This window comes from Narcine bancroftii, chromosome 2 (genome assembly GCF_036971445.1).
Source record: "Narcine bancroftii isolate sNarBan1 chromosome 2, sNarBan1.hap1, whole genome shotgun sequence".
Taxonomy (NCBI): Eukaryota; Metazoa; Chordata; class Chondrichthyes; order Torpediniformes; family Narcinidae; genus Narcine; species Narcine bancroftii.
Window position 1 is genome coordinate 229,693,014 of NC_091470.1, and position 22,925 is coordinate 229,715,938.

The window sequence follows — 22,925 nt, forward strand, 5'->3', positions numbered from 1 at the left end:
ATTTGAAAAGGAAAAAATGTTATTGAATGTATCAATTTTTCAGTGGAATAAAGGAAATTATAGTGGTATGAGGAAAGAACTGGCCCAAGTCGACTGGAAAAGCAAACTAGTAGGAGGAACAGAGCAAGATTGGAAGATATTTTTGCAAATGATAAAAGGCATGCAGGATAGATACATTTCCAGAAAAACGAATGTAGTCAAAGGAAAGATGGTACCAGTGTGGCTAACTAAAGAAGTTAAGGCCAAGATAAAAAGCAAAGGGAGGAAATCAGAGGACTGGGATTCCTTTAGAAACTTGCAGAAAGAAATAAAGAAAGTCATCAGAAAAGAAGTTGAGTTATGAAAGAAGATTGGCAAACAATTAAAAAAAAAAATACTAAGTTTTTAAAAAAATATATAAAGAATGAAAGCGAGTCCCGTGTTGACATGGGACCAATAGAAAACTATGCTGGGGAAATTGTAATGAGTTGCAAAGATATGACTGAAGAATTAAATCAATATTTTGCATCTGTTTTCACTCTGGAAGATATCAGTAATATCCCTGACAGACAGAAGCTTCAGGGAATCGCGTTTGATACAGTTCAGATTACTAGAGAAATTGTGCTACGTAAATTGAATGGATTAAAGAAAGATAAATTCCCCAGACCAGACGAGGTACACCTGTGGGTTTTGAAAGATGTGGCTTTGGAGATTGTAGATCCATTGGTGACAATCTTCCCAGAAATCAATGGTCTCTGGAGTGGTTCCAGGGGATTGGAAGGTTGCAAATGTGGTTCCGCTATACAAGAAAGGTGGGAAGCAGTAAAAAGGGAACTATAGACCTATAAGTCTGACGCCGGTGGTGGGGAAGATATTAGTCAATCCTCAAGGATGAAGTTATGAAATACCTGGAAATGCATTACAGGATAGGTCCTAGTCAGCATGTCTTTTTTAAAGGGTAGATCATGTTTGACTAACCTATTAGTTTTTTTTTTCAAGAAATCTCTGGTAGGATAGACAAAGGGAGACTGTGGATGTTATATACTTGGATTTTCAAAAGGCTTTTGATAAGGTGCCGCATGTTAGGCTGATAAATAAAATGAAGGCCGATGAAATTACAGGGATGCTATTAGACTGGATAGAAAATTGGCAGAAAACAAAGGGTTGAAATTAAAACATCCCATTTAGAATGACTGCCTGTAACAAGCGGTGTTCCAAAGGAGTCAATCTTGGGGGCGCTGCTGTTTGCAATTTATATTAATGATTTGGATTGTGGACTAAATAATTTTGTAGCCAAATTTGTGGATGACTCCAAGATGGGAGGCGGAGCAGGAACTATTGAAGAAAATTGCAGAGGGATTAGACAGATTGGGCAAATATATGGCAGATGAAGTACAATGTTGGGAAGTGCTCAGTTCTACATTTTGGCAGTGGAAATAAACAGGCAAAGTACTATCTGGATGCAGAGAAAATTCAATCCTTGGAGGTGCAAAGAAACCTGGGTGTCCTTGTGCAGAGTAATCTAAAGTTTAATGCCCAGGTAGGATTGGTAGTGAAGAAGTCAAATACCATGCAAGCATTCATTTAGAGAAGTATTGCTGAGTCTCTGTGGGGCACTGGTGAGACCCCGTTTAGAGTACTGTGTACAGTTTTGGCCCCCCAATCTTAGAAAAGATGTAATGTTGGAAAGGGTGTGGAGGAGATTTACCGGGATGATTCCTGATATGCAGGGGCTGGAGTTTGGGGAACATTTGGCAGCTCTTGGGTTGTATTCGTTGAAGAATGAGGGGGGTCTCATAGAGACATTTTGAATATTGAAAGGTTATGACAGAGTGAATGTGGATAAGATGTTTCCCTTGATGGGCGAATCGAGGACCAAGGGTCATAGTCTTAAAATTAGAAGTTATCCAATTAAAGCAGTGAGGAGGAAGAACTTCTATAGTCATGGATCTGTGGAACTCTCTGCCGCACAAGGCAGTGGAGGCTAAATCACTGGAGTATTTAAACAGGAAATGGATAAGTATCTCATTAGTAAGGGTATCAAGGGAATTGGGGGAAAAGGCTGGTAATTGGAACTAGGTGTGAGTTTAGTTTAGCTTAGTGCATAGTCACAGAACAGGCCCAATGGGTCTCATGATCTGTTTCTGTTCCGTTATCTTGTGATCCACAGTCCAATCTCGCTTCTCACTCCTTCAAGTTCACTGGTTGCAGGCAATTCTTATACTGTGCACAGAATTTAACATTTATGAATTTCACCAGGCTTTAGTGTTTGAAAGGTAAATGGTTACTGCTCAGGAAGGTTCTTGTCGGTTTTCAGAGAGGGATTTGCTGCTTGTTGGACACCCACAACTGATCCCTTTTGATCAGCCACTTCAGTGTCTTGCCAAAGAAACTTGCCCCAGCAGGGTTTTCCAGATGATAACCTCTTTTTTGTTTCCCTTATTTCAAGTGAAACATTATATAGCCAGTCCTCCTCTTGCATGGACACAAGAGCTGAACTAAGAACTCACAACCCATCTTCAAAATGGGGTTTTTCCACAGGTTTGTCAACTTGTCAGGATCCAGTCGCTGCTGCTGCTGAACAGTAGAAATGAATTCTCATTTTCTCTCTCTCCTTTCTCTCTCCAAACTGCAGAAATGAATTCATTTTCTCTCTCTCCTCTCTCTCTGAACTGCAGAAATTAATTCTCATTTTCTCTCTCTCCTCTCTCTCTCTCCAAACTGCAAAAATGAATTCTCATTTTTTCTCTCTCCTCTCTCTCCAAACTGGAGAAATGAATTCATTTTCTCTCTCTCCTCTCTCTCTCTGAGCTGCAGAAATGAATTCTCATTTTCTCTCTCTCCTCTCTCTCTCCAAACTGCAGAAATGAATTCATTTTCTCTCTCTCCTCTCTCTGAACTGCAGAAATTAATTCTCATTTTCTCTCCTCTCTCTCCAAACTGCAGAAATGAATTCTCATTTTTTCTCTCTCCTCTCTCTCCAAACTGCAGAAATGAATTCATTTTCTCTCTCTCCTCTCTCTGAACTGCAGAAATGAATTCTCATTTTCTCTCTCTCCTCTCTCTCCAAACTGCAGAAATGAATTCTCATTTTTTCTCTCTCCTCTCTCTCTCTCCAAACTGCAGAAATTAATTAATTTTCTCTCTCTCCTCTCTCTGAACTGCAGAAATGAATTCTCATTTTTTCTCTCTCCTTTCTCTCTTTCTGAACTGCAGAAATTAATTCTCATTTTCTCTTCTCTCTCAACTATAGAAATGAATTCTCATTTTTTCTCTCTCCTCTCTCTCTCTGAACTGCAGAAATGAATTCTAATTTTCTCTCTCTGAACTGCTCTCTCACTCACATGACCCTCTTAAAACCACCAACTGCACTCAGATAGACTGTGGCTCTGGACCTAATCTTCTGACTTCATTCATCTGTTGCTTTCCAAAACAATAATCGATTACTCCACAGCATGCCCAATTAATACCTACTTGTGAAGTCTCTATAGGCATCCTTTAAAGTTTTTGCAAAGGCACCCTGAGCCTGGACTGTCTGGCTTGAGCAGAGCTCTGACATTTTATGAGGTCTGTCTTGAAGTGTTTGTATGTGACCTTCACTAAAAAAACCTTCCACAATTTATCTCATTTAAAACATATCTATATACAATATAAAATGTACCAAAATCTGTTGTAACCTCCACTAGATCCCAGTTTTACCTTTGCCTTATTACGATTTTATTTTCTATTACTACCTGCCTCCATCTTTCTAATGAATTAGAAACTTCCCTCTTCATAATCACCCCTTCAGTTTCTAAATGTTTTTAAAATTGCTGCACTTTAATTTTTCTGAACCTACCATAAGAGCATTGATATTAAATGTAAACAATTTCTCTCCCTCACAGAAGCTGATTTTACAAATTGAAAAAATACTTCCCATCTGAAACTCAGTTTTTTTAAAATCAGCTGAATAATTCTGCCTAGTATGACCTTTTGAATCTACATGCAGAACTGCAAATGACTTTTATATAAAATAGTATGTTTAAAATTCAGCAATCTATTCTCAGTTTTAATAATTTATTAGGTTTGGTCATAATGCATTTGAAATTATTAAATATTGCTTTACTAATATTTTTGTGGTCAAAAAGTACAAATGCTCAGTTTGATTTTTAAAAAATCTGCACAGTTGCTTTTGAAGTTACTTTAAGAATCTTTAATTTCTGTCAACTTAATTTTGCACTGCTTTTAATTTGGTCTTTGTTTCTCCCAATAGGTTGGAACATTAGATGTTTTGGTGGGATTATCTGATGAACTGGCCAAGTTGGACTCGTTTGTTGAGAGGCAAGTTTGTTGAACAGTTAAATTAATGTATTTCTGAAAATAAATTTATTGTATTCTGGGTGGTCATTTCTGAAGCCCTCAGTTTCAAAATGTGTGACATCTAGGTCAATAGTAATTGGCCTCTATGTGCAGATCATACTGAAGCCTGACCATATGACTTGCCCATCAGAACCCAACTACATGTGTCAAGGTCTGGCTGGGTTTATGTTTGATAAAACATGTAGATGTCATGCTGACATTGATCACTATGACTTGGATGAAGGCACAAAAGGTATGGTTGCTAAATTTGCTGATGACACAAAGATGGTTGGAAGATAAGATGTGAAAAGGACAAAAAATGTTATCGGTGTATGGAATAATTTTATGAGTGGGCAAATGGAGTTTGATGTGTGAAAATGTAAAATGCCCATTTTGACAAGAAAAGGATAAAGGAGATTATTACCTAAATAACATAATGTAGAGCTCTGAAATGAGGGAATATTTGGTGCATAATTTGAAAATGAACAGTACAGGAAATAATTATGAACTAGCAATGCATGTTGTGAGAAGAGCTGAACAGAAGTGTATGGAAGTTGTGTTTCAGATACATTGATACTCTGCTTTTGCCATCATGCAGAGTGCTGATTCATTACAGTTCACTTGGTTTTCCATTGCATTACTACAAAAAGGACACTCTTGGATCTGTTGCTAGTGCCATATCCTGCCTCCACTCAGCTCTGCATTTCTGTATTGTGAGTGAGGAAACAGGTTTGGTAGGTCTCAAAGCCAAGGACTCTGAACACAGTTTTGATGGGGAAGTATTTTATTTACACAAGGCAAGTGTGGGAAATGGTAACTGATGCCACACACAGAGACACCCGCACACCTCCCCACCCCCCCCCCCCCCCCCCACACTTTGGAAAAGTCACTACGATGCTTTGCAGGCATGGCTATATGCCACGCGGGGCTTGAATGCCCTGCGTCAAAAGAAAAAGACATTTTTAAATAAAAACAATACTAATCAAGAGGGTCAATATATACATTAGTGCCTTCTGAATACTGTATAAGGTACCAGCCCCCCCCCCCCCCCCAACCCTTGACCAAACAGGGTCATTGTGTAATCAATGGGGCAAGGTTCTGTGGGAGCTGCTCCCCAGTGTCAGAGGGGAGGATAGAAAAAAGAATTTGTTTGGTCACCGACTCGTATGCCTGGTTTCTCCAGCTTAGCTGGCAAATGTGAGCACCCTTACCACCAATGTCTGCGAGCAGGCAGTACACAGTCATCCATCAGGTGCAGAACCCTCTCTTGGTTTGTGCATCCTGAGCCTTGGTCTCACGCTTGGGTGCTCCCTATGCACGGAGCCCAGATGCTTGTCACCATGCTATCCTGTGGTGAGGCAAGCTGGCAGGTATACATCAAGGGTGTATCTGGAGTGCCCATTTTTCTGGGCTGCCCATTTTTCTGGGCTGCCCATTTTTCTGGGCTGCCCATTTTTCTGGGCTGCCCATTTTTCTGGGCTGCCCATTTTTCTGGGCTGCCCATTTTTCTGGGCTGCCCATTTTTCTGGGCTGCCCATTTTTCTGGGCTGCCCATTTTTCTGGGCTGCCCATTTTTCTGGGCTGCCCATTTTTCTGGGCTGCCCATTTTTCTGGGCTGCCCATTTTTCTGGGCTGCCCATTTTTCTGGGCTGCCCATTTTTCTGGGCTGCCCATTTTTCTGGGCTGCCCATTTTTCTGGGCTGCCCATTTTTCTGGGCTGCCCATTTTTCTGGGCTGCCCATTTTTCTGGGCTGCCCATTTTTCTGGGCTGCCCATTTTTCTGGGCTGCCCATTTTTCTGGGCTGCCCATTTTTCTGGGCTGCCCATTTTTCTGGGCTGCCCATTTTTCTGGGCTGCCCATTTTTCTGGGCTGCCCATTTTTCTGGGCTGCCCATTTTTCTGGGCTGCCCATTTTTCTGGGCTGCCCATTTTTCTGGGCTGCCCATTTTTCTGGGCTGCCCATTTTTCTGGGCTGCCCATTTTTCTGGGCTGCCCATTTTTCTGGGCTGCCCATTTTTCTGGGCTGCCCATTTTTCTGGGCTGCCCATTTTTCTGGGCTGCCCATTTTTCTGGGCTGCCCATTTTTCTGGGCTGCCCATTTTTCTGGGCTGCCCATTTTTCTGGGCTGCCCATTTTTCTGGGCTGCCCATTTTTCTGGGCTGCCCATTTTTCTGGGCTGCCCATTTTTCTGGGCTGCCCATTTTTCTGGGCTGCCCATTTTTCTGGGCTGCCCATTTTTCTGGGCTGCCCATTTTTCTGGGCTGCCCATTTTTCTGGGCTGCCCATTTTTCTGGGCTGCCCATTTTTCTGGGCTGCCCATTTTTCTGGGCTGCCCATTTTTCTGGGCTGCCCATTTTTCTGGGCTGCCCATTTTTCTGGGCTGCCCATTTTTCTGGGCTGCCCATTTTTCTGGGCTGCCCATTTTTCTGGGCTGCCCATTTTTCTGGGCTGATGTTTGACACCAGGATGCTGTTCCTGCTCATGTTCTGTTTCAACAGGTGCTCCAAGTTCCTGTGTTGGATCCCTGTAACAATAGCCTGGAGGAGTCAGGACAAAGTTAGCCAATTTAGTGTTTTTTAAATAAAGGCTCCCACAGCCCCCACCCCATAAGGTGTTTTTTTTCTGTTCATGTGAGTTCTGTGGTGATGCTGTCATTGTGAAACAAAATATACAATGTTCCTTACTGTGGTCAACTTACAAACTAACTTTGCATCCACAGACTGCAATTATGTATCTATAAATTGTGTGTTCACTTTCTCTGAGTGTGCTTAGAGACATTGTCTAGTAAAATTCACAGCTCGGGGTGCTATTTAAAAAAAAAATGACAAAGGCTTGATAAGTTAGAATGTCCAGTGATAAGTTTCCATAGCAACAACTGTTGCTGAGACTTTTTTTTGTATAATTCATGGCAAACTGTTGTTGGTCAGTATTCAGTTTAGTGTACAGGTGCTAGCAAATTCATAAGCGACCCTGAAGAGAGTGTTGGCTGACGTATTTCGAATGGGTTGTAGTGAGTGGCAGCACCAGGTGGAGATTTTGTCCAGAAGCTTAGCAGGACTCTGCACCTTTGGATCTTCTGCCAGAGGTTCCATTTGGCGATTGCCTCACTGGCCAAGATCTTTAACTTAGAAGGAACACCTGCCTGGCAGGAGATGAGTGGCAGTGCTTGTTCAACAGCTTGCTTTGCTATGTCAAAAGCAGCCTGTGGTTCTGGTTCCCATAGGAATGTGGCTTTCTTATGGGGGCTCTGTATGTGCTACTGCTAGTGACTTAGACCCACGAAGCTCTGGGTGTCTGTTGTATTTGAGGGGATGGCAAAATTCATTCTTGGCAGCCTGAGCACCATTGTATTTCCAGAAACAGGACATTCTGGCTAGGGCCCTGCACCTTTTCAATATTAATAAGTTTTCCTCTCCCAGAGGTGTCGATTGTCCATTACACCATGGTTTCAGAGGCCTTTCACTTGCTGATCTCCCTCAGGAAGTGGGGCTTATTTTGCTCCCCATGTTCATTATTAATTCCTCAGCTGCTGTAAAGTGTGTGTTTTGCATCAGTTACCATTTCCCACACTTGCCTTCTGTCAATAAAATACTTCCCCCATCAAAACTGTGTTCTGGCTCCTTGACTTTGATACCTACCAAACCTGTTTCCTCACTCACAACATTTGGTGCTATGAGCAGGGTCTGTGCTGTGGGTTTCAAACAATCTTGGAGGGGGGGGGGGGTGGAGAACAACTGGTTTGTTTGCATTTGCCTGTCCCATCTACAATTGTAGCCTGTTCAACCCTGAACATAAACTTGCCCCAGTTAGTATGCAGGGACTGTTCCTTTGAAACATTGATCCCTAGAATGTATTCAGGGAAATGCACTATTAAGACAGTTGCAGGTATATGTGGCCTCTGGTCCCCTGGGCAGGAGTGGGCAATGGAACAAATGTGCTGGGAGTCCTGGCCTTCAACCTGTAGGTGGGGGGTCTGCCATCCCATGGGTGAGGGTTCCTGTCTCAGCTGGTCTCTGAGCTTGGCCTTGAGGGCAGGAGAGACTGTTTCAAGTAGGGTAGTAGCAGAGAAAGTGTCAGTGTAGACAGGGGAAGCCCTAGGCTTGAACCTAGGGTGGTCGTAGGTTTTCCTGTGGCCTTCCCCCCCACCCCCTCCCCCCACAAGCTCTATCCACAGGGTGTAAATGGTTGGGTTCTCATCTATACTGGCACAGTCAGCCCATGTGCACAGCAGATCCAAGAACAGTTGCCTGCACATAAAGTGTGTAGGAAATGCGTTTCCAGTCCTCACTGCTGCCCTATGGACCTGGGTGGGTGCCCCCACTGCATGTATTTTAGCCCTTCCAGGATGGTAATGGCATCCTGCCTGGTCTTTCCATTAGCAGGTGCCATGAAGGGCAGGACCACTGACTTTAAATTGGGGTGAACAGTGTGACCAGGTATCCTGCTATGGCACTAGTTGGTATTTTCTAAAAAGTTGTGATCACAGGCTTCCTGGTAGATTCCATTAACCAGCGCCTACTCTCTAATAACCTGGGTGCCCTCACTGACCATACCCCATTGCAGGCACCCGTATAGATCCCACTGGAGTGGGGTACTGGAACCTCACTGCGGTTGCTACCCAATCCCATAGGGTAGTCCCTTCCTGGATCTCTGGCTGGGTTGCCTGAAGACCATTGTTGATGCTTTGATGGTTGGAGAGGCTCCCTAGGGTGCTCGCCTCTTGATGAGAGATGCACAAGTTGGGGGGCCCCTTCGTCCCACAGCCGGAGCAGCCATGTGGCCAGGTGCTCGCCTGGCCATTGGTGGTAGTGATCCACCAGCTGAGTCAGGTCCTTTGGGGAGAAATCCCGGTCTCAGAGTGCCCCCTCCCCCCTTGCAACTTGGTCATCCTTTTCTGAGGTGGACCTGGCACTGGGTAGTGATGGGTCAAGCATGCAAGGGTTCGGGTGTATAGGGGGGAGAAAGTGGTTGTGGGACCTAGGCTCCTTGGGTACCCCCTCCTCATCATCACTGTTTAACCACATAGCTTCATCCCCAGCCATGCATCTGGCTTGTTACCATGCTGGACCAGGGCTCGGATTTTTTGTGGGTCAACCAGACCTGCAGGCTGCAGGCTGCTCGCCCTGGCTGCAGTTTTATGAACCTGCAAGTGACTTTATTCCCTCTGTTCTCGAGATCGTTGGCTTGAGTCTGGGCAGCTTGTACTGCCTCTTGCAGAGTGCAGCAGTGCTGCCAGAGCTCTTCTAACTCCCTGTCCTTCTGGCTGCATAAATGCTGGGTCTGGTTAGTAATCCTGACCTGGCATCTCAGGAGGGATGCAAACAGCCAAAAGGCACCCTTTGACTCCCTTTGGCTTTTGGGAACCTTGTCTTCTTAAGGAGGGAGACAACATGGTGCCGCAGTTTCTCACCGTGTGGGTCTGGTCCAGTTGCTCAGACCAATTCACTGGTTTACTGTGGTCTGCCAGTATGATGGCCAAGCACTCAAATCCCTCCTTCTCGTTTATCCCCTGGGAATCCTATCCCTGGTGCTTGCGCTGACTCTTTTTGCCCCTGTTACAGAACATTTCCCCACACCTGTGTCCAGCCAAGACCCCTGAGACCCTCCTCGCGGCACCATTTGTTGTGAGTGAGGAAATTGGTTTGGTAGTTCTCAAAGGCAAGGACTCTGAACATGGTTTTGATGGGAAAATATTTTATCTACAGAAGGCAAGTGTGGGAAATGGTAACTGATCTCTCACACACATGCATATCAAGGAAAAATCACTACGATCCCCACCACCCCTCGACTCAGGACAAGCACGGCTCTATGCTATAAGGGACACTAATTAAACGCTCCCAACCTTTTTAACAGTGCACATCTTACCAACAGTTTCTCCAGCACCCTTCCACATTTCTGGGCCTGGAGTGAAGCAGGGTAGTCCCAAGCTGGCAAAAAAAAGCATATGGCACCTTTATAGTGCTGAAGGGTCCAGCCCAGATCATTTACAGGAACCAATGGCTTTGTGCCAGGAGGGTTAATCCAATTACAACAGCAAATGGCCCAAGGCCAAGTGCAGGCAGGCTGGAGAATGCAGTCCAGGTAATTTACATGGCGCCAACAACAATGTACTAATGGGTGAGTGGAACCAAACACCAGCTGGTGTGTCCTCATTCTGGGTAGGGGGGCAGTGCTGTCACATGACAGCCACAACCCTTCCCAATACACAGAATGGCTACTCATTGTAGTGACCAAGGTGAAACATGGAGCTGCTGCACTACTTACTCTATTTCACCCAATGCTAAGGCTTAAATGCACCTTGATGAAGGGCTCAAGCCTGAAATATTGTTTATGTATCCTTATCCTTGCTACATAAAGTACAGTATACAATTTGACATGCTGAGTTTCTTCAGCATTGTGTTTTTACTTTTGACATTAAGTGCAGTATTGTATTTAATTCTGGTCGCCTCCTTTTCAGGACATGGATGCTTTGCACAGGGTGCAGAGAGTTACTGGGATTCTGTCTGGATTAGGGAACATTATGAAGAAAGGCTGAGTGAGTTAGGGCTTTTCTCTTTGGAGCAATCACTACAGAACACCGTCAGTCTCTGGCAGCCAGCTGGGATAGGCCCCCTTTATTCCCAATCTTTACCTTCCGCCAGTCAGCTTGTATCAATGCCAGTACCTCTCTTGTATAACCATGGGCTCCTAACTTGTTCAGCAGCCTTATGCGTAGCACCCCGTCAAAGGCCTTTTAAAAATCCAAGTTAACAACATCCATTGACTCTCCCTTGAGGAAGTAACAAGCAGGATAGACACAGAATTTAAACAGATTTGTCTGGCAAGATCTCCTCAGAAGGAAACCATGCTGACTATTAAGTACTTTCAAAGTAACCCAAAACTTCATAGTTAATCATAGACTCTAGAATATCACTATCTATTGAAGTCAGGTTAACTGGCCTATAATTTCCTGCCTTTTGCCTTTCTCCTTTCTTTATAGTGGAATGACATTTACAATTTTTCAGTCCTCTTGTGATTCTTGAAAGATCACTACTAATATATCTACAATTTCATTAGCTACTTCTTTCAGACCCGAGGATATAATCCATCCTTCGGGCCCTTCAGCTTCCCAAACACCACCGTATTAGTAATAGGGACTACATTCACTTCTGTCCCCTAACTTTTTTGACTTTATGGTGTCTTTCACAGTGAAGATGGACACAGACCACCTATTCAGTTAATTTGCTATTTCTTTGTTCTCCATTACCACTTCTCCAGCATTGGTTTCCAGTGGTTCAATGTCCACTCTTGCCTTTTACTCTTTATAGATCCAGTCTTTGATGATTCTGGCCTGAAACATTGACAGTTCTTTTTCTCTCACTGGAATTGCTTCACCTTCTACATTCCTCTTGCTCCAACATTGCAGCTTACTGGAATTGTTTGGATCCAGCATTACTACCATGTTTTGGAGCCTAACAATTGCTAAGATGACTACACTCAATGGTTTCTTGTAATTATGTGGAGTGAGATGAATTGACTCAGATTGAAGTAATTAATCGTAGAGACATTGTGGTACGTTATTGACCCTACCATTAATTGTCATTCTTGAGTGATGGTGAAACATCTGCTTGAAGCTTTTGCCTAAAGATAGCAGTGCACAATTCAACTTGGACTCTTTTTGCTTGCTACGTTTGCCCATCACATTCACAAAGTTTTCTCCTTGGCAGTTTTGTTTGCTACCATTTTGGTCTGGTTGTGGGACCTCTTGATCTCTGTAGTATGCTTCTGCTCAGCTTGCATGAACCCTTGTTTCACTTCATCAGATTTTGTACCATGTCGTGGGGGATCATTAATGTCTCTTTCACTCATTGAACCAGCAAAGTGCTCCTGGCTTGATTGAGAATTAAATTTATATTGAGCTGATCGATGTGGTTAAGCCTATATTAGTGTATTTTGTGGGTGTAGTTTTGTGTTGTAGACTCTTGTCTGTTCTATTTACTGTGGTGTTACAGCCAGAGTGAGACACCTAGTCTCTGTGAGTAGTGGCCACTCTTCCCAATACTGTATTGAACAAATATATCTCAGAAAGGCAAATTGAGGATGTTCTTTCACCACCTGTTGGGTATATCATTATTGTTAGTCATTGGTGGTGTCACCTAGCCAATTTTGATGTCCAAAATATATTGCCCTCTTTACGGTCCGTGCTGGTTCCAAGTAGTGTTTAATGCAAACCCATCGTGATTATTTATTGATTTCAGAGCAGGAAGTTTATTTAACCTTGTTTGACTTGATAGCACAAGGCTGGCATTGGGTAGGAAACCAATGTTAAAGAATCCCAAGGTTATAATGTTCTATAGACCATTGTATGGGTAGCTCTGGGTCTGCTGTGGTGGGAAAGGATGGTTCAAAGATGTGAAGGCACAAGAGACTGCAGATGTTGTACACGAGCTGGAAACTGCATTGGGAGGAACTTGACAGATGTCGCAATCTATGGAGGCAAAAGAATGGTTGATGTTTCAGGTCTGGACCTGAAGCATTCACTGTTCCTTTGTCTCATAGATGCTGCTTAACCAGCTGACTTACTCCAGCAGTTTGCAATTTAGATCAGGGCTATTAATGGAGGCCACTCGGTGTTGACTGGAAGATATTTTGAGAGTCTAGCCATATTAACTTATTTTGGCACCTGTTCACATGTTAATAAAATGGATTTTGCTGAGTGCATTACTGGGTGTGCCTTTCAGATGTCATGTCTGATGCCAGGAATCTCTCCCAATTAATTTCTATTTGTATAGCTTTTAGAAATGTTTTTTGCAACTGTGTAGATTTTGCTCCTATTTCAGAGGATAGTGGATGAAAGTGGCAGGTTGATTCCTAGGCATTGCATTTGGACCTTTAACATTTTTTCCTCACAAAAAGCATTTTTATTCCTGATTGATAAATTTTTACTTCAAGTTATTTGTTTTGCTTTGCTAATCCATTAACCAAGCCCTGCTGAATGTTTTGATAGAACACCATCAAAAATGAAATAAATTAAATGGTAGAGACACTGAATAGGTCTGAAATAGCTGTAAAGAACAATGAACAATTAATATATCCAGAGTAAAATATGCCGAGCAAGTTTCTGGCGAATGGAAAGTGAGGAATGGAATAATGCAATGCACAGACGTGCTGGAGAAACTCAGCAGGTCACGAACGTTTTGGGTCTGAGTCCTTCACCAAGGTATGAGCAAAAAGCAGGCAGGTTCATGAATAAAAAGATGAGGGAGAGGAGAGAAGAGAGATGGGGGAGAAGTACAGGCAGGTATGAGGTTATTGGTGGGATGGTAGAGGAAAACCATTGATAAGGGGAGAGGTGGGGAGCTGAAGAAAAGGAGACAGAAGGATAAGGAAAGAGACTGGGTCGGAGGTGGGGGAGGGGGAGGGGAAAGGGTTTAACAGAAATTAGAGAAGTGGCTGTCAATGCCATCTGGTGGGAGAGTGTCCAGAATATTAGGAGTTGTTCCTTCAATTTGCAGGTGGCCTCAGTTTGGTAGTGTATGATGGCATGGATAGATATGTCGGGTTTTGGAATAGTGTATGGAATTAAAATGCTTGGTCACTGAGATGTCTCTGTTATTACTGTGGACAGAGTGAAGGCTATCTCCCAGTCTCCATCTCCCCCTTGGTTCCTACCCCTGTGACTGCAGGAAATGCTCCTTCATTTCATTGAGCATCTTCAAGTCTGTCCACTGTTGCAGCACCAGTGACTGAATTTTGAATTTAAATTTTTAAAGTGATGGATATTACTTGATTAAAGTAAACCTCACATAATTAAAGATTGCAATACATTTTTTCAAAAGACTTTGTTTTGCACTGTCTTGTGACCTGTGTATTTGTAATGCAAGTGCACAAGTTAGGAATTAGAAGAGTCCATCGTAAAATTCCCATATCAAACATTCGTGATCCTCATAGGGGCAGGATAATGGGATTATACTGTACTCGTCTAATTGCTTTGGGTATCTTTGTCACAGAAATTTTGTATGGAATTAGAAGAATCAATTTACTCATCAAAAATGTGTATTTACCTTTCACACTGTGCGAGCATGTTTATTTAATCTTTGCAGTTAATTTGTCCCAATATATCTATAGAGAATTTTTACATTTAAATCTTTAAATTTAGACCTACAGCATGGTATCAGGCCATTTCAGCCCAAAAGTCTGTGCCGCCCAGTTTACACCCTATTAATTTATTCCCAATTAATCTACACCCCAGGTACATTTTGAACGGTAGGAGGAAAACAGAGTCCCCGGAGAAAGCCCACACAGATATGGGGAGAACATACAAACTCCTCACAGATGATGCAGAATTTGAACCCTGATCTTGATCACTGGGATTGTGCGAACAGTTACGCCAACTATACTGCCCCCAAACTGACTGTGACTAAAATCTGACAGAGATGTGATCTTAATTTTATTCTGTGATCAAATTAATTTTTATTTTTATTTTCAAGGAGTAATTTTTATCAATTTTATATGTAGAAAACTTTGCAAATCAGAATGCTAAATACTAGTTTAAAATGTGACAGGACCAGAATACTGAACAGATTCGATGACCCAAATTCATAATGTGAAATATTTGGACATTTTTCACTTGAACTTAACAAAAAAAAGACAGCTCTGTGGGTGTTGAAAAGAAGACCTATAGAGCAGGTGGTTGAGGAAAAGAATTCTGGAAGCACTTTCAAAGGCATTTCTGATTTAAACACCCAAGGTCTAACACACGGAACCAAGAGCAGAGATGAAATTATCAAAGACAACTCGTGCTTAAAAGAACACTTCAAAGCTTTTCTTATTGAAAGTCTTTCCTTGATATAAGCATGCTCAACTCCATTCTATATATCTTGAAATATTGAAAGATAAGTGTAAGGATCACTAGCTTCTATACATTGGCTTCTTTAACTTCACCACAGCCTTTAACTCCATCATAGGAGGGTGGTAGTGAAGCGTTGTTACTTAGATTGAAGGTGTAGGACCAGTGATGTACACTATGGTTTGTCATCTATATTAACAGCTTGGATAACAATGTGGTTAGCACATTTTTTTAAATTTAAAATTTAGACATGCAGCATGGTAATGGGCCATTTTGGCCAACATGTCTGAACCTATGCCCCGGTATGTTTTGAAGGGTGAGAGGAAACCAGAGACTCTTGGGAAAAGCCATGCAGTCATGGGGAGAATGTCCAGTCTCCTTACAGACTGCATGGGATTCAAACACTAACAGAGTGGCGCTAACCAGTACGTCAACTGTGCCACCCTTTGTGGGTGTCACCAATATTGACAATATGTAGGACAATGAGGAAGGTTATTCAAGATGGCAGCAGGCACCAGATGAACTGGGAGTTAATTCTTCTGTACAAAGTGAAACAAGGAACATTTAGGGGAGACATCAGGGTAAGATTTTTTTTAAAAAAAGAGTTGTGACTGCAATGCCAGGGATGGTGGTCGAAGCTGAAACATTAGGGGCATTTAAGAAATTCTTAGACAGACAAATGGATGAAAGGAAAATAGAAAGTTATGAGGTAGGAAGGGTTTAGTTTTTTTTTGTAGACCTAGGTAGGTCAACACAACTTTGAGTGCTGAAGGGCCTATACTCTGTTTCAGTGTTCTATGTTTTAAATCTGACAAATTGTACTTTGGAAGATTGAACCAGGACTTGGACACTGGTAGGTCCCTAAGGAGTGTTGTAGAACAAAGGCTTGAGATTACATGCACATAGTTCCATGAAAGTGATGACACAGGTAGACAGTAGTGAAGAAAGCATATGACACACTTAGCTTCATGGGTAAGGGCACTGAGTGTAGGAGGAGGAGGGATGTCATGTCACAACTGTACAGAATGTTGGTGAGGCCACACTTGAGTATTGTGTGCAGCTTTGGGCACCCAGCTATCGGAAGGATATTGTTAAGGTAAAAAGTGGCAGAAAAGTTTCACAAAAATAGAAGTAGGGATAGAGAGGGACATTTCTCTCTGGAGCATCAGCGATGGAGAGATCTTGCAGATGTCTTTTAAGGTGAAAAGGAATTTGAAGTGGACTTAAATGCCCCTTCTTCTTACAGAGGGTGGTGAGTATATGGAACAAAATGCCAGAGGAAGTGGTAGAATTGGGCGGCATGGTTAGCATAGCAGTTAGTGCAATGACATTGCAGCACCAGCAGCCTGGGTTTTAATTCAGCATTGTCTGTAAGGAGTTTGTACGTTGTCCCCATGTCTGTGAGGCATCGTTAGGGGTACTCTGGTTTCCTCCCACTTTCAAAGGTACGGAGTTGTATGTTAAATTGGGTGCAGTTGGGCTACATGGGTTTAAATGGCCAAAATAGAAAAATTAGGGACGATTGTTAATTTAAACTTTTTTTAGATATACAGCATTGTAACAGGCCATTTCGGCCCACAAGTCTGTGCTGCCAATTTACATCCAATTAACCTGCACCCCAGAACGTTTTGAATGGTGAGAGAAAACTGGAGCTCCCGGGAAAATCCACACAGACAGAGGGGAATTCGAACCCTGGTCCCAAACACTGGCGCTGTAAGGCATTGCACTAGCTGCTACACTAATCCCCCAAAAGGGATTTGGACAGGAAAACATGATAAGCTTGCTTGACATGGGCATGTTGGTCCAAAGGTCCTGCTGGTCATGCTGTAGAATCCATAGCCCCTTTTACACTCGAGTCCCATGAAATCAGCCATTCGGTGTCCCGGGATAGGAATAGCATTTTTGCTGTTCACACTTGGCCACTCTTAACTGGGACACTGCACACATTCACACTTGCAAGGAGCCATCCCTGGGGTTAGAACTGGTCTACCTTCTACTGGTGACATCATGACTCATCGAGTGATGGTGAACCTGCCCTAAATCCTCATCAATGTTTTATGATATTGTATATGAATGAAATTAATCATGCCTAATTATAACATAATTAAGCATTATATACAGCACAGGATGAGCCCTTCAGCCCCTGTTGTTGTGCCAACCTACATAAACCTTTATGAAGAACTGTGGGAAAGTACTGGCAAAAAATAGCAATGGGGACAATTTTTAAACTGGATGGAAAGTTGGTAGCATTATTGTGCATAATTTATTAAAACAGTGGGGGAAAAACAATGGCAGACCTACCCTCCCAGAATTCAGGGCGGTAGAGAAAGGGCTGTATGCACGCTGCATGCATGGAGGGGTTTCTCTGTCGCACTGAATTCTGGGAGGTCAGGTCCACCATTGCTTTATCCCATGGCCTTTGTAAATTGTGTGCGTTAGTGCTACCAATTTTTCCCAAGCTGTTTAAAAATTGTCTGCGATTGCTTGTAGTTTCATCTCTCTCTCGCACTGCAACTTTCCCACAGCAAAGTTTGTGCCTTCATTTTAATCGTTTTTCTTCACGTTCCTGCACTCATGCAAAACTTGGGCCATTTCTGTCCTAGAAAACAATTGCCTGTTCTGCATTTGCCTGATTGTAATGCCGGTGACTGCAGACGCTAGGGATTGCTCTAGGGGTCAAGGCAGTCTAACCCTGGCATGAGATGATGTCATCTCATGCCGGCATTGAGACTATTTTCATTCCACACTAGACCCTTTTTAGGCCGATTGGCAGTTAATTCCTGGGGCCACTTGCAAGTATGAAGGGGCCTATTGAATGATATTTGGATGCTCTTGCTCAACATTCCACTGTAAAACTTCATTTAACTTGGCTGAAAATTGGCAAATCTAAGTGTAACCACATCTCACATCTCATTGCTTCTGACCATGGGTGGCATCTTGACGATCATGCCTCACACCATTTTCCCTTATTTCGACTGATGGGTAGCATCTGACGAACTGGCAAAGGGTTCCTGATCTGAAATATTAACTGTTTGTCTTTCCACAGACTAGCCTGGTGTTTTCTGTTTTTATTTCTAGCATCTGCAGATGTTTGATTGAACTGGTTGGATTTTTACAACTCTTGAATTTTTTTTGTCACTGCTAGGTTATTGAATTCAGCTTTGTTAGCTTTTTACTCTTCGGCTGTCTTACAGTACCTCACTTAACACAATTTTCATGGGATTTATATATTGAAAGTGCATTAATATTTCATATGGATCTAACTGGGTGAGAAAGCAGAACTAGTCTCCAGCTCTATTGCTTAAATTTGTAACTAATAATCTGTTCAATGCTTTCAGTGTTGTGAAGAAGGTGGCTCAGTACATGGCTGATGTGTTGGAAGACAGTCGAGATAAAGTACAAGAAAACCTTTTGGCCAGTGGAGGTAAATGGAAATTAATTGACCTTTAGCTAAATTTTGCACTTGTTTTCTGTTGTGTTCCTGTTTTGTTTTGAACAGATTGCAGGAACTGAATTTCATGTAGGATCCTGATTCTGATGCATCACAAAAGAATGTCATCATCAGTTGCACCATTCAGTAAGATCACAGATGATCTTTAACATAATTCTGATCACTTTTCACATCCCTGTGTACTTTTGGTTGGAAAAAAGGTTGCTTTTGAGGGTACAACTATTTTGGCGAGCATTTGCTGTTTTTACTGCCTTTTCTGACATTTTGAGTTGAGTGTTTTCTGGTCTTTCTCTTGAATGGCGTGGTTGTGGTTTTAAGGTAATGTGAAATTGTCATAGACTTCCATATGGGTGTAAGTTGTCCTTTCTTCCTAATCAGTTGATCCATTTCAATGCACTACTGCTCAAGATGTATGCTTCTCAAAATTCAATTTGGACAATTTATTAGTCTATGCCTTGTACTGTTGAAGCTAGCTGTTCCTAATTTAGAATTATACTTCGATTTCTGCTTCTCAAACATTTTATTATGTTGATGATATTATGTTCATTGTAATGTAAATGCTTCCTGATTGTATTATCCCTTCAATTACTCAACTGCAGCCTCTGCAACCTTAAAGCACCTCTGATAAAAGTCACAAACTACATGAGACTTTCACCTTGTAGGCAGTAAACCATTTCACCTGATTCTCTGTAATATGTCTATAGCCTTTGACGTAATGGACCACACCACTCTTTTCAACTCCACCTCTTTCTACCCATCCAGAAAACTATCTAAAATGTCTTCTCTTGCTGCCAGCATATTTATAGCGAGTCTTGCAAGCCCTTTTCCTTTTGTTTCCACGATGACAGAAATTGAAATTCAAAGGTTCTACATGTGTGCAGATGAAAACTGCACGAGCTTGTTGTGTGTTGCAGGGAAGCAAGGACCGTTTCCTTCGCACTTATCCACTCTTCTGGTCCTCTGAAGCATGACTGAACGCATGTTTGGAAATTTGGTGTCCTCTGTGACCATCTGATCATTGCTGTACAAGCGCACCAAACACCAAGAAATATCTATTTTCAGACCTGTAACTGCTGTTTCTGCCCATCTTGTGTGGCTTCAATGGAAATCTTTATTTATGACTTTTATAAATGTTACGTTGCACATTTACCTCTTCATACAAATGAAGATCTTGTTTGAGGTTTGCGCCTTATTGCGTGAATATGTGAAGTCATTTTAGAGCTCCAGAGCATTGAGTTGCACTTGCTTTATCCTGGTCATCTTATTCTTTATATTTCTCAAGAAGTTTTTCTCTAGGATAAAACATTGAGTGTAGATTTTTTTTTTTCAAATCCTGATACCAGCACAATCTACTCCAAGGCAAACTATAAATTTGCTGATGATCATTGTTGGCTGAAGAGCGATTATGAATGAGAAAGTAGAATGGTGTTTTAAAATCTGGTTGTGTGGTGCCAGATCAACAGGCTCACTCTCAACGTTGGCAAGACTATATTTTGGATTATGAAGGGAAAGCGGAGGGACCACACACCTGTCTTCATTGGTGCAGTGGTGGCGGAGAGGGTTAGGACCTTCAAGCTCCTGGATGGCCAGGTATTGGCGGACTCTTGCGAGAGCCAGCACATTGAGGCAGTTGTGAAAGAAGGACAATTTTTAAACTGGGTGGGAAAGTTGGTAGCATTATTGTGCATAATTTATTAAAGAAGTTGAAGGAAGTTCAGCATGTTGTTGAATACTCACTCTAACAAATAAAATATGGAAAGTATTCGATGGTTGTATCACAGCTTGGTTTGAAAACTTTACACAGAAAAGCAGAAAGTGGCAAACCTAGTGATTTCTTTCATAGGTATTGACATCCTGTCATTTGAAGACCTGTAGGTGAGGCATTGCCTCAAGAAGACAGCTGAATTCATAAAGGATCCCCATCACCCTTCTTGCTCTACTTTTAGGCAGAAGATATGGAAGTGTAAAGTCTGGCACCAGTTTTTTTTTCCTTTTACAAAACTATCAGTGTCTTGAACCTTCCCTTTGCTATTCTAACCATAAACTGGTCTTGGACCACTGGAAGTTCTCTCTGGACCATGTAAACACTTTTTTAGCATTAATTGGTATTTTTAAATATTTATTTCTTTACTATCTTCTATTCTAACCATAAACTGGTCTTGGACCACTGGAAGTTCTTTCTGGACCACGTAAACACTTTTTTAGCATTAATTGGTATTTTTAAATATTTATTTCTTTACTATCTTCTATTCTAACCATAAACTGGTCTTGGACCACTGGAAGTTCTCTCTGGACCACGTAAACACTTTTTTAGCATTAATTGGTCTTTTTAAATATTTATTTCTTTACTATCTTGAGCACAGACCTCTGTGTTTTCAGGATTTAAAAAAAAATATCGCCAGCTGCTCCTTTAACAGACTGTTTGAAGCCTGCATGGAGCCGTTGGCATCAGGACCTGATGGTAGGATGATGTGGACCAGCACGATGTCTCTGCTCACTGCTCTCCCGAGTCCGCTCCAGCAGCAGCGCTGCTGTTACAGTCCCATCAACTCTGCCATTCAAAGATTTTGATTTCCTTGTCTTTTAAACTACAATACTCCCACCAAATTCCTTATTGTAAACCTGTTTTGATGTATTTGTATGCATGCAGATTATCAGGAGCTAATGTATTGTCAATTTCATGCAAACAAAATTAACTGGGGCTGGATGATAATTTGCAGTTAAATGCAGAAAACAAAATGATATCACTCATTAATATCGACTTCTCCAGTTTCTGTTGATACCCCTGCCACTCTCTCTCTCTCCCGTATCTGTGTCTCTGTAGGTCCTTTTAAGCAAGGGAAATGCCAGACTGTAAAGGCAGAGGTTCTCCGCCCTTGCGTCTAGAGACTTGCCTTTCTGAATGCACCATGGTTGTCTCTCAGCTGCAAACGGCTGGTAGGGGCGGGCTGATCCCATCTCCCCACTCACCCCTCTCTCTCCATAACTCTCAAGGCAGCGGGGGCCGTCAGGGTAGCAGGGGCTGGCTCAAAATGCAGAGGAGCAATTGCCGTCTTCCCTACCCATAATCCTCTATGCAGTTGGAACTGTTCTGGGAAACAGCAGTTCCAGTTGCATGGTGGGGGGGTGGGGAATTATGGATAAGGAAGACAGCCATTGCTCTGTCGAGATTTATGATTGGTGGCGCTGTGGCACCACTCGCCCCACCTCCATCGGCTCTGGAGGGTGCTATGATGCGCTGCTAGACATGAATAAGACGCTGCTCTATGAAAGGTAAATTTTGTTTTCCCTCCGCGCTCGAACACAGCGGAGGCCTAGCATGAAATGGCCTTGTGTCTATGCCTCTCTCTCTATTTTGTATGTATGTCTATCTCCTTAGTTCCAGCTACATTCACAGAGCCACCCCCTCCTCTGATCAATTCTTACCTTTCCTATCCATATCCAATTATCTTTATTCTGTTGGTCCCAGTCTTTTTATTCAGGTGCCTGCCTGATTTTTGTTCACATCTTGAAGGGGTCAGGCTAGAAACATTCCCTCCTATGGGTCTGTGTTCCTCCAGCATTTTTGTTTTACTTCAATCACAACATCTGCAGACTTTCGTGTTTCACTCACTTCAGAGAGGTGTCTTAACTTGAGTTTAATGGTGTTTCCCTAACCATGATGGTCCTGAATCAGTGTTGTGCATATAGTTTGTACCTCCAAAAAAAACTGCAACTGCACAGATATATACGTCTAAATACGTAGTTATTTAGAATGTTTTTAAGCGCCTGAAAGAGAGTTAGGAGTTTAAAAGAAATGTACAAGTCTATTTGAATCTTGTTAGCACTAAGCCTCTGTGTATGCATATGATGATTAAACAAAGATTAATTGAGATTATTTTTATTATTACTACTTAGCTACTCTGCAAGAGTAATGCTGAGATGGATCTAAAGTTCAGAGTTCAGATTTATTGTCAGAGTACATCACATATCCGCACGGATGGCAGTCTCTTCAATCTCAGGTGCCTGCAAGCTCACACCAAGACACAAGAGCAACTTGTCCGCGAACTACTCTTTGCAGACGATGCCGCTTTAGTTGCCCATTCAGAGCCAGCTCTCCAGCGCTTGACGTCCTGTTTTGCGGAAACTGCCAAAATGTTTGGCCTGGAAGTCAGCCTGAAGAAAACTGAAGTCCTCCATCAGCCAGCTCCCCACCATGACTACCAGCCCACCCACATCTCCATCGGGCACACAAAACTCAATACGGTCAACCAGTTTACCTATCTCGGCTGCACCATTTCATCGGATGCAAGGATCGACAACGAGATAGACAACAGACTCACCAAGGCA

The 22,925-nt window shown here is 42.5% G+C and overlaps 1 protein-coding gene across 5 annotated transcripts in view; it reads left to right on the forward strand.

The window, feature by feature from the left end:
• The window catches only part of atp6v1c1a (ATPase H+ transporting V1 subunit C1a), a 128,132-nt gene that overhangs the window by 49,003 nt on the left and 56,204 nt on the right, over positions 1–22,925 (forward strand). For all 5 annotated transcript variants that reach the window (XM_069920485.1, XM_069920484.1, XM_069920486.1 and 2 more), the window contains 2 exons: positions 4,232–4,299; positions 18,484–18,569. In XM_069920485.1, the coding sequence (XP_069776586.1) occupies positions 4,232–4,299; positions 18,484–18,569 (154 nt within the window). The remainder of the gene's footprint in view (positions 1–4,231; positions 4,300–18,483; positions 18,570–22,925) is intronic.